Below are 18681 nucleotides of genomic sequence, written 5' to 3'. Positions count from 1 at the left end.
AAAAATCTCCACTTCTGCCCTGATTGTGGCAGATGACATTCCATAAGCTGTCGCCTGCACTTTGCAGCAGACTGTTAGACCTTTGGCAAGTGAAGCCAGCTCACAGTAGCATGACAACAAGCAGCCTACCAGCGTGTGCTCAGCTGCAGCACAGGGATGGCACATTGGTCCACACCGTCATGTCTGCAGAGCAAATAGCTACCCCACCACAGTGGAAATTTATGCTGGGCCTGACACTTTCTGGCTGGTCCATGAAATTAGCTGGACAACAGCATGATTGTGTTGTCAAACAATGAGGGCACTTATTAGCAGCTAAGCCCTTCTTCACTGTAAAGGACCCGGCACCAGATTGTGTCTTACTGTCGCAAAGCCACTGTTTTCACTGGAGAACTGTTGGTGGCAGCTAAGTACAAAAATGTCAAAGGTGTAGTAACCTTCTTAGTTGAACATTCCACTTCTGCTTCTAACATTTTTGGCTTCAATGTCTTTATAAGTTTTGCTTTCAATGGAGCAAGTCAATTTCGTGTCTGAAATAGAATCTTTCTCTGAACTTGACACTCTGTGACATTTGTACAAGGAAATTTTTGAACCAATGCTCAGTATGCACACAATTTTACTGCTCACAGATCTATGAAGCCTTCAGTGGTGCTAAAATTATGTAGAGTTCATCTGCTACAATTCAGTTCAAAAAGCAATCCAAGCAGATCTCTCATGTCTTCAAGACCGAGGCTTCATTTCCCCGGTTGCAACTAGTCAATGAGTAATGCCTACAGTTCTCCTTAAGAAAAATCTAATATGTCTTTACACATTTTTTGTGGTTTTAAGCCCATTATAAATGCACAGTCTACCATTTATCTGTATCCTATGACTTACTTGGAGGATCTGTTAGCTAAACTATGCCCAGTTTATTCCCCCAAGTGGAATACCCCCTGTATCAACTGCACATGAAGGGTATCAAAACTTCAAAACTGTGTGGTTGGCCACTTGTAAATTTGGCTTTCCAGTGCCTTAAAGACAGTCTTAAGGCAGCGCTGGGTATCTTATACCATATACAATGGGTCTGCCACTGATACCTGTGATGGATGCATCCTAACATGGAATTGTGGCTGTTTTGTCCTATAAGTTGTTGGATGATTCTGAATAGCCAGTTGTCTTTGCCTTCAAAATGTTGACTGTGGCACAGCTCAGCTACCTGTAAAGTGAGGAAGGGCTTTAGCGATCATTTACGAGGTCAAAACATTTTGTGTGAATTTGTATGGCTGCAAATTCCACCTCCTGACTGACCAAAAATCCTCAATTTCATTGTTTGGGCACTATTATAAATTCCTGGAAAAGACAGTGCAGTGTACGCAACAATGGGCATTGGCTTTAAGTGTGTATCATTATGAAAACCACTTTCACCCCACCGCCTACAAACGCTCCATCATCCACCTCCCTCTTGGTCCCCATGCAGACTGCAATCACAATGAAACAATTTCTTTTGTTCTGGACCATCAGAAATCAGCAAATGCTTGATAAGTTCTTGTTGACCATGAGTGAGGCAGCCACAACAATGTCCTGCGACCCAGTCCTGTGGAAAGGTTTTTCTGTAGTACAGGTACGGTGGCCAGAGTATTTTTCCACCTGGGCCAACAGGGCCTTTCACAATCATTCCACAATGTGCTTACCATCTCAATACCACAAAAGGCAGCTTAATGTTTGCCACATAGGGCTCTGAATGATGAGTCTTCATTCCACCCATTCTGTGTTGTATTCTCCAACCCCTTCATGCTTCGTATTGGGGGATGGCATGGATGAAGATGCTGGGCCAATGGCACATCAATGGCCTGTCATCGATGACAACATCGAATGCACCTGCTACTACTTTTCCAATGTTTCTCACCGTGGGTCCTTTTCACACAAGTATGTGGCTGGTGGTGGTCGACGCCATTTCAAACTTCACTTACTTGGTCCAGATGCCATCCACTACCAACCGTTGCCATCCATGTGCTCTCATAGCCTTGCACCCTGTCATAACTGAATCTCTGTTGTTACGGTTTTTGAACACTGATTTCAGCTAGAATTGATCTACAGTTTTTGTAGTAATTAATCTTGTGCTAATTTTAAATGTTTGCTGATGTAGTTCTATGTTATATGATGCCAAAGTGAGAATTTGTTGGTACAGGTATTGTTTCACCTACTCACAGCACTTCCAGGTGTGTCGGAATTCGTAAGATTATCTTTGGACACTTAATTCATCACTTTTCTGATGCACTTCTTTCAGGTATCCTTGGTGATGTCATTTTCAGATTTTTTAGTCTATTTATGATTTAAAAGTCTCAACGTGTTTAATTATGTTTGGATGAACATATGTTATGGCCTTAGATTTTGTTATGGTTGGCTTTTCACTGCAGTTTTTTTTTTTTTCTTCTGCTGCACAAAGCCTGGAGCTTTGTGGAGGTCTGCTGTTATGTTTCTTTTTACCTTTATCATTTGAGCACTATGACATTTTGTACATACTGGACCAGAATTTTCATCTGACTTCTTACTTGACACCATAACTTTCCACATGATTAAAAGATGTCACCTGTGTAATGTGCGAGAATGCACGACTTCTTCTCATTCAATATTAAATTCCTCTTCACACCCAGCATAAAAAAACTCACAGCATTGAGACAGAATATTTGACAAATTTGGCAGGATTAGGAAGAAGCCTGGGCTAGATGAACCTTTGGGATGATCTAAGGTGTGCTCAAGCAGAGAGCCGTTTGCTAAAGGCAGGTTTCTGGGTTCATGATCTACATAGGAACAGTTTAACTTATGACATGGGATCAACACAGTGTATACTCTACAAAAAGGTAGAATAACATTCTTTTTGTCAAAATTAATTTGGCCTGTGGAGAGAGATGTTATTCGTATCATGCCTGTTATTATCATATGGGAAATTCATACCTAATGAAGGCAGTAAAATATTTTCAGTCATCCCGTCTTTTATGGAATCAATTTAAACTACCACAGCGAGAGGACAGGAGGGAAAGGGGGGCAATGAGAAAACTGTCTCAGAAGATGGTGTCAGCTATTCACAATAACTGCTGCCACATTTATATCCATGATTTTATTCTGCATGTCAGTTTCTTAGTCTCTCTTCCTGATCTTAATAATCTGTCATTCAAGATTTACTCAGTTTTCTTCATCTTTATTAGTTTCCTAGGATATCTACAATTAACAAAACAAAATTTTGTGGAACTATTATTTATATTTGCTCTCCATTTAAAAATTTGAACATTTTACACTGAAGAGCCAAAGAAACTGGTACACACGCCTAATATCATACAGGGGCCCCAAAAGCATGCAGAAGTGCTGCAACACGACGTGGCATGGACTCGACTAATGTCTGGAGTAGCACTGCAGGGAACTGACACCATGAATCCTGCAGGGCTGTCCATAAATCCATAAGAGTATGAGGCGGTGGAAATCTCTTCTGAACAGCATGTTGCAAAGCATCCCAGATATGCACAATAATGTTCATGTTTGGGGAATTTGGTATCCAGTGGAAGTGTTTAAACTCGGAAGAGTGTTCCTGGAGCCACTTCGTAGCAATTCTGGATGTGTTGGGGTGTTGAATTTTACTGCTGTAATAGGCCAAGTCCGCCAGAATGCACAACGGACATGAATGGATGCAGGTAATCAGACAGGATGCTTCCGTACGTGTCACCTGTCAGAGTCATGTCTAGATGTATCAGGGGTCTCATATCACTCCAACTGCACATGCCCCACAAAATTACAGGGCCTCCATCAGCTTGAACAGCCCCTGTTGCCATGCAGGGTCCATGGATTCTTGAGGTTGTCTCCATACCTCAACAGTCCAATGTCGATGTTGACAGGCTCAGGCGAGGGGCAAAGCTTTGTGTTGTGCAGTCATAAAGGATGTACGACTGGGCATTCGGCTCCTAAAGCCCATATTGATGATGTTTCATTGAATAGTTTTCTTGTTGACACTTGTTGATGGCCCAGCACTGAAATCTGCAGCAATCTTCGGATGGGTTGCACTTCTGTCACATTGAGCAATTCTCTTCAGTTGTCATTGGTCCCATTGTTGCAGGATTTTTTTCCGGCTGCAGCGATGTCAGAATTTGACGTTTTACCCAATTCCTGATATTCACAGTACACTCGTGAAATGGTCGTACGGGAAAATCCTCATTTCATCACTGCCTCAGAGATGCTGTGCCTCATCGCTCGTGCACTGATTATAACGCCACGTCCAAACTCACTTAAATCTTGATAACCTGCCATTGTAGCAGCAGTAACATATCTAACAATTGCACCAGACACTTGTCTTATATAGGCGTTGCCAACAGCATGCCATAGTCTGCCTGTTTACATATCTCTATATGTGAATATGCATCCCTATACCAATTTCCTGGGTGCTCCAGTGTAGTTATAATAACAGCTTAATTTACTATGTACAAATCATGCCTGTTACTAATTGTGTAATGTATTTAATAAAATTGACACAAATATTAACAAAATATGAAAGTATATCAACATACCCAATGTCCAGCGACCCATGTAGTAAATCTGTACACTAAGCACCAAGCACGTAATCAGATGTAAACATGTGAATCCAATCCAGAAATACACTCCGCCTTTTAGCACACCAGCCATGCCAATCAAGATGACACAAGCCAAAACGCCAAATGTTGAATAAGCACTAGCATTTATGTCTGGGTGGCGGGTCTGGTATATCTTTAGCATGCAAAGCATTGCAATCACGTACATAAAACTTGTATCTGTGAACATAAAACAAAAATTACATAATTATTTAGTTTGAATAATGTAATCAACTTTAGACTCTACATCTACATCTATACTCCACAAACCACTGTGAAGTGCATGGCAGAGTGTATGTCCCAGTTATCTGTGTTTCTTTCTGTTCCATTTCCATATGGAGTGTGGGAAGAATGATTGTCTGAGTGCTTCTGTGTATGCTGTAATTATTATAATCTTGCCCTGATGATCCCTAAGTCGCCAATATATGCGGGGATGTAGTACATTTACAGATTCATCATCTAAAGCTGGTTCTTGAGACTTTGTTAGTAGACTTCCTCATGACAATTTACATCTATCTTCAAGAGTTTTCCAATTCAATTTCTTTAGCATTTCTGAACACTCTACTGTGAATGAAACAAACTTTGTACCATTCATGCTGCCCTCCTCTGCATACATTCAAAACCTCCCGTTCGTTCTATTTGGTACGAGATCCATTTGAGAAATATTCTAGGACGGGTCACATAAGTGATTTGTAAGCAGCCTCCTTTGTAGATTGATTGCCCTTTCCTTGTCTTCTACCAATAAACCAAAGTCTACCACCTGCTTTATACACCATTTTATATCCCTACAAAGTGTTACACCTGGCTATTAGTATGAGTTGGCCGTTTCCAACTGTGACTCACTGATATTGTAATTACAGGTTACTACTCTTTTTTTCTTTTTGTGAAATGCACAGTTTTACATTTTTGAACATTTAAAGCAAACTGCCAATCTTCGCACCACTTTGAAATCATATCAAGGTCTGACTGACTGTCAGGCAGTACTTCATTATAGATAACTGCACCATCTGCAAAAAGTCTGAAGTTGTTATTAATATTGTCTGCAAGATCATTAATCTACAACATGAACAGCAAGGCTCCCAACACACTTCCCTGGGGCACACCCACAGTTATGTCTACATCTGATGATGACGCTCGATCCGAGATAACATGCTGTGTCCTCCCTACCAAAATGTCCTCAGCCTACTCACAAGTTTCACTTGATACCCCATAGGACCAAACTTTTGAAAGTAAATATAGGTGTGGTATTGAGTCAAATGCTTTTAGGAAATCAAGAAATACTGCATCTACTTGACTGCCTTGATCCAAAGCTTTCAGTATGTCATGTGAGAAAAGTGAGAATTGAGTTTCGCACGAGCAATGTTTTCGGAATACGTGCTGGTCGGTCTCGAGGAGGTCATGTTGTTCAAGATAGCTCATTATGTTTGAGCTCGGGATATGTTCTAAGATTCTACGACAATGGACATTGGATGGTAGTTTCGTGGATCACTTCTACTACCCTTTTTGTACACAGCTGTGACCTGTAATTTCTTCCAACAACTGGGCATGGTTTTTTTTTTTTTTTTTTTTACAGGGATCTTCGATAAATTATAGTTAGAAGAAGGGCTCATTCAGCTGCAAATTCAGTATAAAATCTTACAGGAATTCCGTCAGGCTCTGGAGCTTTGTTGAATTTTAACGATTTCAGTTCTTTCTCAACACCACTGACACTAATACTGACTTCACTCGTCTTTTCAGTGGTACGAGGATTAAGTTGGGACAGTTCTCCTGGGTTTTCCTTTGTAAAGGAACATTTCAGGATGGAGTTAAGCATTTCAGCTTTTGCTTTGCTACCCTGAACTTCAGTTCCTGTCTGTTTTGCTAGGATATGGATACTAACTTTGGTGCCACTACCAGCCTATACATATGACCAGAATTTCTTTGACTTTTGTGAAATATCATTTGACAATATTCTGCTGCGATAGTCACTAAAGTCTTTACCCATTGCTCTTTTGACAGCCACATACGTTTTATTCAGTATCTCTCTATCTATAGCCCTATGCTTTGTTTTACACCTATTACACAGTAGTCTCTGTTTCTGCAACTAACAAATTATCATATCAAGCATGACTGCTATTAAGATATGATCTAATACCATTGTCATTACAGAATGAAAGCTAGTTACCATGTCAAATGGTTTACAAATTTAATACACTTGATCAGTGAAAATATAATTACAGGTCTCAGAGACCTCAGCATGAGAGAGACCAACCTGTAGTGAGAATGAGGGTAGACTAGATGCACCTCACATTTAAAGTTTGTGAGGTGTGGTTGCCCCAAAATATATATTAAAAAATACACCTCAATAATGGATTACAGATGTAGTGGAATAGACACCTCACAGCCATGAACAGAGCACTGAGGCCCCAAGCACTGGCAGATGCTGGTCAACGCCCTTGCCAATTCAGTGACTTAACAGAAGCAGCCATTTCTATATCATAAAACTTATGTGTGTCAATAACCTGGGACAAAAGCTTCTTCAGTTCAACACACTGCCACACAACAGGGCACGGCACCTGCCATAAGTAAGTTATCACCGTGAGTTCTACCGACATAGCTTTGCAGTTGACACTGTAACTATGCTGACACCACCACTGCCAGATTGCAATCCACTAACTGAACACCTAATGCCCAGGACTTGGTGGCCAACACTCTGCTGCTGGGATAGATCACCCATCCACAGCTGCTCTTCAGACTTCAATCCATAGTTAGACTCTTGGCACTGCTGAGATATGATGCAAGTTACAAAATGCTGCTGACTATCTCGTATTTAGATTGGGGCCACATCATTCCTTGGCCACCTCTGTCGATTAAGTTCTGAGTGTGCCTGCCACACGAGTTCAGGGCACCATCTTCCCGGTAGAACGTGTACACTGCACGCTGCAACTACCTTGGGAATATTAACAATCAACACCAAACCATATCGGAGATGAAGGCACACCCGAATGATTGTTCAGATTCAGTGGATTAGTAAAGAACTGTTAACTGTTCACCACTTGCTTCTCTACATTTGTCCGCAACATCACTCCCTTCTTCCTAGCCCTGAAAAGAACCCGAGATGCCTCAGGTGTGGATCAAGTTTCTCCTGGCAACCAAGAAGATGGATCCTACCACCCTGTAGATGGTTGGTTGGTTTGTGGGATTAAAGGGACCAGACTGCTACGGTCATCGGTCCCTTTTTCCAAAAAACTAAAACCACCCACAGAGAATAAAAAACAAACACCAGAAAAGACGGCAGACGACACAGGACAAGAAATACTCAGACAGAGATCAGACGAAACAAATTAAAATCACACAGAGTGTGATGGTGGTTGGCCGACCATAGAGAAAAAAAGGAAAAGCCAACCACCAAGAAAACATTAAAAACTCAGTTTAAAATCGTAGGCCAAAGGCCAGAATCAACACAAAAAACACTCAGATTACATGACAAAAACCCCCTGCCCGAATAAAACGCAAAACTAAGTCCACCATGGCTGAGTCATCTGTTAAAAGGGCAGGGAGCGTGCCAGGCAGTGCAAACGTCTGCCTGAGCACACTTAAAAGTGGACAGTCCAACAAAATGTGGACCACCATCAAAGCCGACCCGCATCGACACAGAGGTGGGTCCTCATGCTGCAGTATAAAGCTGTGTGTCAAGCGGATGGGGCCAATGTGGAGCCGGCAAAGGACTACTGAGTCCCTGTGAGTGGCTCGCAGGCATGACCGCCACACAGTCGTCATCGCTTTGATGGCACGGAGTTTGTTAGGGGTGGTCAGACCGCGCCATTCAGCGTCCCATAGTGCGAAAACTTTGCGGCGTAAGACTGCTCGCAAATCAGTCTCTGGGAGGCCAATGTCCAGGGTTGGTTCACTGGTGGCCTGTTTGGCCAGGCAGTCAACATGTTCATTGCCCAGGATACTGACATGACCGGGGGTCCACACAAAGACCACAGAGCAGCCGCAACATTCAAGAGTATGCAGGGACTCCTGGATAGCGATCACCAGATGAGAACGAGGGAAACACTGGGGGATAGCTTGTAAATCGCTCAGGGAATCGCTACAGATAACGAAGGACTCACCTGAGCAGGATCGGATATACTCTAGGGCACGAAAGATGGCGACCAGCTCAGCAGTAAAAACGATGCAGCCAGCCGGCAAGGACCGTCGTTCGTAATGGTCCCCTAGAGTTAGAGCATAACCGACCCGACCAGCAACCATTGAACCGTCAGTGTATACAACGCCAGAGCCCTGATACGTGGCTAGGATGGAATAAAAGCGGCGGCAGAAGGCCTCTGGAGGGACTAAGTCCTTCGGGTGCTGTGCCAAGTCGAGCCGAAGGCAAGGGCGAGGAACACACCATGGGGGTGTGCGCAAAGGGGCCCGGAAAGGGGGTGGAACAGGGAAAACCCCAAGCCGGAGAGAAGCTCTTTGACACGGACCGCGATCGTACAGCTTGACCGGGGCCGACGTTCTGGCAGATGGACGACCGATTGTGGGAACAGGAGACGATAATTTGGATGCCTGCGCAAGCTAAAAACACGGGCAGCATAAGCGCCCAGTAAACGGTGGCGCCGTAACTGCAGTGGAGGGACACCCGCCTCCACAAGTAAGCTGTTCACAGGGCTGGTCCGGAAAGCACCAGTGACAAGGCGTATCTTGCTGTGAAGGATTGGGTCCAGCACCTGCAATGCCGAAGGGGATGCTGAACCATAAGCCAGGCTCCCATAATCCAGACAAGACTGGATTAACGTCTGGTAGAGCCGTAAGAGGGTAGATCGGTCGGCGCCCCACCTGTGGCTCAAGCATCAGAGAGCATTAAGATGCTGCCGACACATCTGTTTAAGCTGCCGAATATGAGGCAGCCAAGCCAACCGGGCATCAAAAACTACACTGAAAAACCTATGTGACTCCACCACAGCAAGAAGTTCGCCATCAAGATAAAGCCGCGGCTCCGGGTGAACAGTGTGTCGCTGGCAGAAATGCATAACACAGGTCTTGGCTGCCGAAAACTGGAAGCCATGCGTTACAGCCCAAGACTGCGCCTTGCAGATAGTGCCCTGCAGCTGATGTTCAGCAGCTGCAATGCCAATAGAGCTATAGTAAAGGCAGAAGTCGTCAGTATACAAGGACACTGAGACAGATGTTCCCACCGCCGCAGCAAGCCCGTTAATTGCTATTAAAAACAGGCAGACACTTAAAACAGATCCCTATGGCACCCCGTTCTCCTGAACTCGGGAGGAACTAAGAGAGGCCGCGACTTGCAAGCGGAAGGTACGATGGGACAGAAAATTGTGTATGAAAATCGGCAGCGGACCCTGAAGAACCCAATCATGAAGTGTAGAAAGGATGTGATGGCGCCTCGTCGTATCGTACGCCTTCCGCACAGACAGCGATGAGGTGCTGATGGCGGGCAAAGGTCGTACAGATGGTAGACTCCAGGCTCACCAGATTGTCGGCGGCAGAGCGGCCTTTTCGGAACCCATCCTGAGACGGAGCCAGGAGGCCCCGAGACTTGAGTACCCAACTCAATCGTTGGCTCACCAACCGTTCAAGCAGCTTGCAAAGAACGTTGGTGAGGCTAATGGGGCAGTAGCTGGGCACATCCAAAGGGTTCTTGCCAGGTTTCAAAATGGGGATGACAATGCTTTCCCGCCATTGCGACGGAAATTCACCCTCGACCCAAATACGGTTGTAAAGGTCGAGGAGGCGTCGCTTGCAGTCCACTGAAAGGTGTTTCAGCATCTGACAGTGGATGCGATCTGGCCCAAGAGTGGTATCAGGGCAAGCGGCTAGGGCACTGTGAAATTCCCGCTCACTGAATGGAACATTGTAGGTTTCAGGATGGTGGGTGCGAAAAGAAAGGCTCCAATGTTCCATCTGTTCTTTAATGGAGCGGAAGGCCAGTGGGTAATTCGCAGAAGCAGAACTCACAGCAAAATGCTCTGCCAAGTGGTTGGCAATGACGTCGGAGTCAGTACAAACTGCTCCATTCAGTGAGAGTGCAGGGACGCTGACAGGGGTCCGATAGCCACAGAGGCGTTGAACATTGGCCCAGACCTGGGATGGACAGACATGGAGGCCAATGGTGGACACATACCGCTCCCAGCACTCCTGCTTGTGTTGGCGAATGATGCGGCGGGCCCACGCACGGAGCTGTTTAAAGGCGACTACGTTTTCTAAAGATGGATGCCGCTTGTGACACTGGAGTACACGCTGGTGATCTTTAATCGCCTCAGCAATCTCAGGCGACCACCAAGGCACAGTCCGCCACCGAGGGGACCCAGAAGAAAGGGGAATGGCAGATTCTGCGGTAGTAACGATGCCGGTAGTGACCGAGTGCACCACCGCATCAATGGCGTCATTAGAAAGAGGATGAATAGCAGCAATGGAGGAGAACAAATCCCAGTCAGCCTTATTCATAGCCCATCTGCAAGGGCGCCCAGAAGAGTGACATTGTGGCAGTGACAGAGGGATCGGAAAGTGGTCACTGCCACACAGGTCACCATGCACACTCCATTGGACAGACGTTAAGAGGCTAGAGCTGCAAATCGAAAGGTCAATGGCGGAGTACGTGCCACGCGCCACACTGAAATGTGTGAAGGCACCATTGTTTAAAAGGGAGAGGTCGAGCTGTGCCAATACATTCTCAATGATGGCACCTCGACCTGTTGCCACTGACCCACCCCACAGAGGGTTATGGGTGTTGAAGTCACCCAGTTACAAGAAAGGTGGAGGCAATTGGGCGATCAGCGCAGCCAGGACATGCCGTGGGACATCACCATGTGGTGGAAGATACAGACTGCAGACAGTAACAGCCTGTGGCATCCACAGCCGAACAGCGACAGCCTCTAAAGGTGTTTGGAGAGGGACGGACTCGCTGTGAAGAGAGTGAAGGACGTAGATGCAGACGCCACCAGACACCCTTTCATAAGCTGCCCGGTTCTTATAATAACCCCGATAGCCACGGAGAGCGGGGGTTGGCATCACTGGAAACCAAGTTTCCTGAAGAGCAATGCAGAAGAAAGGGTGAAGGCTGATAAGTTGTCGGAGCTCAGCTAGATGATGGAAGAAACCACTGCAGTTCCACTGGAGGACGATATGGTCCATGGCTCAGAAGGCGTGAAGGGACTGGGAAAGCAGTTTACACTGCTTGTTCACTCGCTGACACCGATTCAGTACCAGCACGAGTGACATCCATGGCGTCTGAGGGACCGGCGAGATCCAGGTCTTCAGCAGACGCCAGAATCTCGACCTCGTCCTCAGACACTGAGCTTGTAGGAAGCGGTGGGATGGGTGCCACCGCAATGTCGGGATTCTTGGGAACCTTTTTCTTTTTCAGCTTATCTCGCTGTGCCTTCGGTGGTTCAGGCTGGGGGGGGCTTCACTGGGTCAGTCTCAGGGACGGACGACGACTGTGAGGCCCTACGACCAGCGACCGGTGGTTGTTTGAGCCACTTGCGGGTGTCCTCTTTTAAACCGGTCGGAACTTGCGAAGGGAGGTCCCTAAGGGACCCCTTCCTGGCGAGAGGAGCCGAAGAAGTCTTACACTTCTCTGGCTGGGAAGGGGGAACTGATGTCCCCGATAGTTGGGGGTGTTGCTCCTGAAGTAGATGGAGCAGGAGCAACAGGGAGTGAAGTTCCCCCCACCATCAAGGGGGCAGGTATGGTCCTTCGACTCTTAGAGCTGACTGGATGTGTTGCAGCTGACGTAACTGTAGCAGGAGTGACAGTGGCGGCATAAGAAGACGTCATGCGCACAGGATGAAGCCTGTCAAATTTCCGTTTAGCCTCCGTGTAGGTCAGTCGGTCCAGGGTCTTGATTTCCAATATTTTCCTTTCCTTCTGCCGAATCGGACAGTCCGGCGAGCAAGGGGGATGGTGCTCTCTGCAGTTGACACAGACGGGAGGCAGGGCACAGGGAGTATCAGGATGGGACGGTCGACCATAATCGCGACATACGAGGCTGGAAGCACAGCGTAAAGATATATGGCCAAACTTCCAAAACTTGAAGCATCGCATCGGGGGAGGGATATATGGCTTGGCATCACAACGGTACACCATCACCTTGACCTTCTCAGGTAATGTCACCCTCGAAGGCCAAGATGAATGCACCGGTGGCAACTTGATGATCCCTCGGACCCCGGTGGACGTGCCGGACAAAATGGACACCTCGTCGCTCTAAGTTGGCGCACAGCTCGTCACCGGACTGTAAAAGGAGATCCCTGTGGAAAATAATGCCCTGGAGCATATTTAAGCTTTTATGGGGCGTGATATTAACTGAAACATCCCCCAGCTACTTACAAGCGAGCAAGGCCCGTGACTGACCAGGGGATGCTGTTTTTATCAAGACTGCACCGGACCGCATTTTGGACAAGCCCTCCACCTCCCCGACTTGTCCTCTAAATGTTCTACAAAGAAATGAGGCTTCACAGATACAAAGGATTCACCATCAGCTCTGGTACAGACGAGATACCGGGGCGAATATGTTTCACTGGCATTCATAGACTTTCGTTCCTCCCACAAAGTGGCCGGGGAAGGGAACGATTTGGGGTCATACACATTAGCTTTAAAATGAGCCATCGAGCGCTTAGAGACTGCTGGTGGCTGGCCACCAGCAAAAGATGATGTGCCACGCTTCATTGCATGTCATCCACCCTGATGTCACCTTCTCCGACCAAGGGCCCTCCCCACGGGTGCCACCCAGCTACAGCAAGGGCCACCTGGCAGGATGGCCATTGCCGGGAGTCCTGGTGCCCCAGGGAGATGGGCATCTACTCCTTGGCATACATGGGGAGTAAACGGTGCAGGCATCAGTTGAGCGATCCCTGTATTGTCAGGGGGCTACAACCAACACGGTACATGGCGGCCCCACCACAACGGACTGGCTACCGTGCTGGATGTTAGGTGACATGTAGTCCATGATCGTAGTCAGTGCAGAAAGTGGCACTGCACATCGCACGGCGGAAAGTGCACGCAGGAACGTATCCATGCCAAAGAGTTGGGGAGCGGGCAGGACTGCAATGCAACGACGAAGAAGCTGGCGAAAGTTCTCAATGCAAGATGGATACAATGCACCAAGTAAGGCGCCCTTCCCCAATTGGCTCGCTCTTCAGAAGAATTTAGAAAGATGGAGGTCAAACCCGAGAGGGGACCATCACATAAGGCCTAAACTTTTGAGACTCCTTTTAGTCGCCTCTTACAACAGGCAGGAATACCGTGGGCCTATTCTTACCCCCGAACCCGCAGGGGGACCACCCAGTAGTGGTCATTCTCATCCCTCACTTGCTACACTGAGTTTAAATTATAAGGCCACATTTCAAACATTTTTTTCACAGATTTAAATAATGACAGGCAATGTCTTTGCAACTGTTCACATCAAGTCATGTTTCTCAAACCAGTTGTAGCTAATCTAAGGCTGCACCTTGAAATGCCAGTTAGCCCTGTGTAGCAGAGGATTAGGGGCTTGGCTTCTATGGAGTACACCTCTTATAAGACTCACGAAGGCTTTGTCTGTTCAGCCTAAGGATGCCCTACCAATCTACACATGATTTTCATGTTCTGCTGGTTACAACAAAAAGGAAAGAGTGGCTGAAACCTCGCTGTCAAATCCCTGTCACAGTACATCTCAATTATCATTTGATGCATCATTAATCAACATTTAATATCAATATTTTGATAGTGTTGAAGATAGTTTTTGTTTTGTTTTTGGCATTGGCAATTCCATCCGCTCTAGGCAAGATATGCTACAGTTGTAAATTCTCACTAGAGTGCATTAGAATATGGGGTAACAGGTGTGGCACCCACTAATGAGAGTTTAAAAAATGATTAGAGGAAATAAACGTGTGAACCAGACCTGTTACGTTTAGTTGCTAAGAATTCCCTTGCTTGTTGACTGCTTTTGTAAGATAAAGTGTATTATTAACAAGTTTCTTTTTGTGAGTACTTTGTGCCCGAGTTATTGCAAGTTTTATTTTCTTGCGAATAATTGCAGCATACAGCAAGTATGAAAACAGCACAATATGGATTCAGTGTGTAATGTATTAGGCAAGAATTTAGAAAATTGAGCTTAGGGTAAAAGGGTGCACTTAAACCTGGTCTAAACATCAATCAAGAACAAAACAATGCTCAGATCCTGATTGGGTTATACACGTAATTTCGACAGAGCATTGTGCGGTAGCATGTTCGTCCATCAGTGTCACATTTCTTGTCACTTTTGCACAACAAATTGTACTAAAATGAGGCATTTAGCCAAGATCATGAATGCAGTGTACCACTTGAACTGCACATTTTTGTAACATCCAAGTGTAAGTAAGAAAATCAACAAGTCGGGCATGTTAGTTTCCTAAGTACTTAAATAAACATGGGGGTTGATAAATTTGCTTCTGCCAGTCAGTCACAGCACAGGACCCATGATGCCCCAGAGTATTACTGTTTCATGCATGTGTTTACTAAAATACACCACATTACAGATCTCTCCAAAATGTGTCATTTTTTAGTACAGTTTGATGTGATAAAGTGTCAATAAATATTATGCTGGCAGCTAAATACGCAACCTACAGATTTATCTTGGAGTATCTTTTGTTGTTATTTAGCTGTTGATTATGGAAAGGAAAGGAGACACGGTCTCTAATTTTTTTGAGAGCCCTGGCACCACAGTTCGAATTGGTAAATGTTGCTGCCTTCACCAGTATGGAAACCACGAGTCATGTCTGGGGTAGACAAAGATCCTTGTCTCCCCTCATACTCTTTTAACAGATAGGGTCCCTTTCATGCTGGGGTCCAAGTGACCTCTTTATTTTAACTCATCCCACAATCTAGTCTCCACCTTTTCCCAGGGATGAAATTATTAGTTCGGAAAGCTAGAACAGTGTCACATATCATCAGAGGTGTCTATCAAAAGTACTGAAATATCACTTTCACATAAAACGTGGCTACTGGCCAGCTATTGCAGAGAACAAGTCTGAGTTATTCACTTAAGTGGTCAATGATACTCCCCACCCCTCAGAATTCTAAGTCTGGCCATCTGCACAATCTGGCAACACTGTATGTTGCAGAACATGTCTCGAGGTGGTGATGTCTTCCATTTGAACTGTTAAAGAGCTGTTTCTGCTTGTGGTTCAGTGGTAAATGTCATGTAATGTAGATGCAAAGTTGCGAGTTCAAGTTAATTTGTTCCATTATTATTTCAACCGCATTTCAATTGTCTGCCAAAGGTAACAGTCTTATGGAACCTCAAAGATAACTTACTTCTCTTTCTAACACACCAGTAACAGCAAAACCTTCCATGACAGAACTCGTGTCTATGATAAGATCAGGAGAGTTTATGTTTGAGAGTTTCCTTGCCACTTGCTACCACCTGGCCAGGTGAGTATGACATGGAGCACCTTGAGCATGTTACTGCTCTCCCATTGGTAAATTGAAATTGTTTCTGACAGTAAATCAATTTTCCTTATGGAATAACTGTGATAAACCACGTGGACACCATGCAGTTACACAATTAGTGTAGGTTTCTATGGGTAAATTTATCAACTGTCATTTTCTTATTTGAAGTTCTACTAGTATTTGTCTTGCAGTTTCAAATTGGATTTTGCATACTCCAATCTTTTGGACACTGTTTGAGCTTCATTAAATAGAATCACAACTGGTAAAAAGTCTAACATTTGCAACATAATGTTTACTTTGCTTTGACAGAAGGATGAAGGCAGCAGAGGCAGCTTGAAACATTCGTGTCAAGTGTGGGGGGAAGTGTAAATCACTTCAGCAAAGGATTTTCCTGTTTCAAGAAAGATACTTCTGGCACGAATGATTTCCACTTACACGAAGTCTCAATAATTGACAGAGATTCAGATGTTAGGTGTGGGACTAATACCGGGTCTGATTCAAAGCAATAAAAAATCAAAGGGGCATTTTTGTTTGACTATCAGTTCACTCACTGAGCATTCCTATGCAATATTGTTACTGGTGATGAATTATAGTGCCTTTATATTAATGTCTTAAAAGAAATTATGGACTGAGCCCTAGCAAAAGACATCTCCTTGAGCAAAGAACAGTGTGAACAGATAATATTTTGCACCCAGTGGCACACAGACACTGTTGTGCACCACAAATTCCTGCACAGGGATGTGTCCACTGCTGCTGGCATTTGTTGCCAACAACTGAGAAACATTTCAGTTGAAATGTAAGAAAAAATTACCAACAGAAGTGCATGGAGTGTTGCTACTACATGACAATGCATTCTGCTGATTTCACAAAGAAAACTATTGAGGAGTTTGTTTGGGAAGTCATCCCTTACGTACTTATTCTTTTCCATCTGGCGCCTTCAAATGCTGACCTTTCATTATTGAAAAACTATTAAGAAAATTCCTTTATGGATAAAAATACGTTTCAAACCAGGCTTGAAAACATCTTTAAATATGAATGAGTAGGTTTCTGCATGTTCCAACTGCTAAACTACATGAACATGTCAAATTCTCTTAGATAATGTGAGAGAATATATCATTGCTGATTAATTTCTCTATGTTTACTGTAGTGTTCAATAAAATAATGGAAACTCCTATTAACGTAAGTGTTTTATGAATACAAATGAATTACACCTTACCATGATAAGCTTATGATGAAAGGGAAAGGCAATCACTCAGCTATAGTGGACCAATGCTTGGAGCACAGAGACTCTTAACAGACAACAACATTCACATTAACTCTTTTTCTAACAAAAGTACACACATTCACACACACAACCACACAGGCACCTCAACACACAGTCCTGTGGCTACAACAGGACTCTTACCTTGGCCATGGGAGTATGTGTTTGAATGTCTGTGTGGTTTTGTGTGTGAATGTGTGCACTTTTGTTAGAAAAAGAGCTAGTGCTTGAAAGCTAGTGTAAATGCTGTTTTCTGTTATTTGTTTCTGTGCTCTACAGATGGATCTGCTGTAGGTGAGAGTGCATATCACACCTACTTTCCTTCCAGTCTTAAATATGGGTCACATTTTGGGCTGTCACCACACTGAGGCCATTAGAATAATGTGAAGCACTGTTTAATATCACTGGTCTTCCACATTACCATGTATCTACAGTATGGAAACTCTTAAATTCTTAAAAATAAATGTAAATAGTTAAGGACAGTACATTGTCAAACAGTGATAGTCATAATCACTACACCGGGCAAAACAAAACTTATATTTGACTCAAATCAACACACTCCTGAGCCAAAAAGCTACTTTCCACATGAGCATTAATCTTTATAAGATACTTTCCAAAAATATAAAAGCAAATACCAAGGTCAAAACATTTGGAAAAAAATTAAAGACATACTTACAGCATTACTGCTTTTGCTCCCTTGAGGAACATTTAAATTTTTGATATATGTTATATAAATGAAAATTACTTGTAATTTAAATGTGTGTGCATAGCAATGTAAGTTACATAATGCATTACTGTATCACTTTTACCTGTGTGTGTGTGAAAATTAATTTCTCCAATGTCTTATGCACAAGATGCATTTATAAACAAGAGGACCAATAAAAATAAGTTATTATACTATAAAAACACTATAATTTCCCTCCCCCTCAGACACATTTATCCTGCTTGAAAACCACAGTTCACTTACATACTACAAGTTTAACCATATTATATTAAACAAAAATGTATTTTGTCTTTAAAATCCACAGACTTTACAAGAACCAAATTTATATTAAACCATAGTATCTAAAAGGAAGGAATACTATTTCATTTATTTATGTGAATTTTACTGGCAGTTCTGGAAGTTGGGCTTCCTGAAGGTATGGACTGGCCAGTCTACCTACACCTTTGATAGTTTAACATATGCTACTGTCACTTTAAGTGGGAATTTAATATAAATAAATATTAATAACAATACCAAACTGAAAATTTGAATGGTTGGGGCAAACGTGGTAGCATGCACTCAGAACTCCTTCCATCATAAGCGCTGCACCCATTGCGTAGAAAAGTCCATAGTGTTGAGGGATGCCATAATACTGCAACACACAATTTTATTAGCTATGTAAGACAAAATTAGAACTGATTATAAAAACAAAGTGACATCTAACATTA

General features: G+C 44.1%; 1 protein-coding gene across 1 annotated transcript in view; it reads right to left on the bottom strand.

Moving 5' to 3' along the window:
• LOC126100331 (SID1 transmembrane family member 1-like) overlaps positions 1-18681 on the bottom strand; it is a 147293-nt gene that overhangs the window by 65391 nt on the left and 63221 nt on the right. The window contains exons 10-11 of the mRNA XM_049910944.1: positions 18488-18605; positions 4530-4769 (exon numbers count right to left, since the gene is read on the bottom strand). Coding sequence (XP_049766901.1) covers positions 4530-4769; positions 18488-18605 — 358 coding nt within the window. The remainder of the gene's footprint in view (positions 1-4529; positions 4770-18487; positions 18606-18681) is intronic.

The sequence above is a fragment of the Schistocerca cancellata genome, chromosome 9 (assembly GCF_023864275.1).
Source record: "Schistocerca cancellata isolate TAMUIC-IGC-003103 chromosome 9, iqSchCanc2.1, whole genome shotgun sequence".
NCBI lineage: Eukaryota > Metazoa > Arthropoda > Insecta > Orthoptera > Acrididae > Schistocerca > Schistocerca cancellata.
This window is presented reverse-complemented; position numbering and strand designations above follow the sequence as displayed.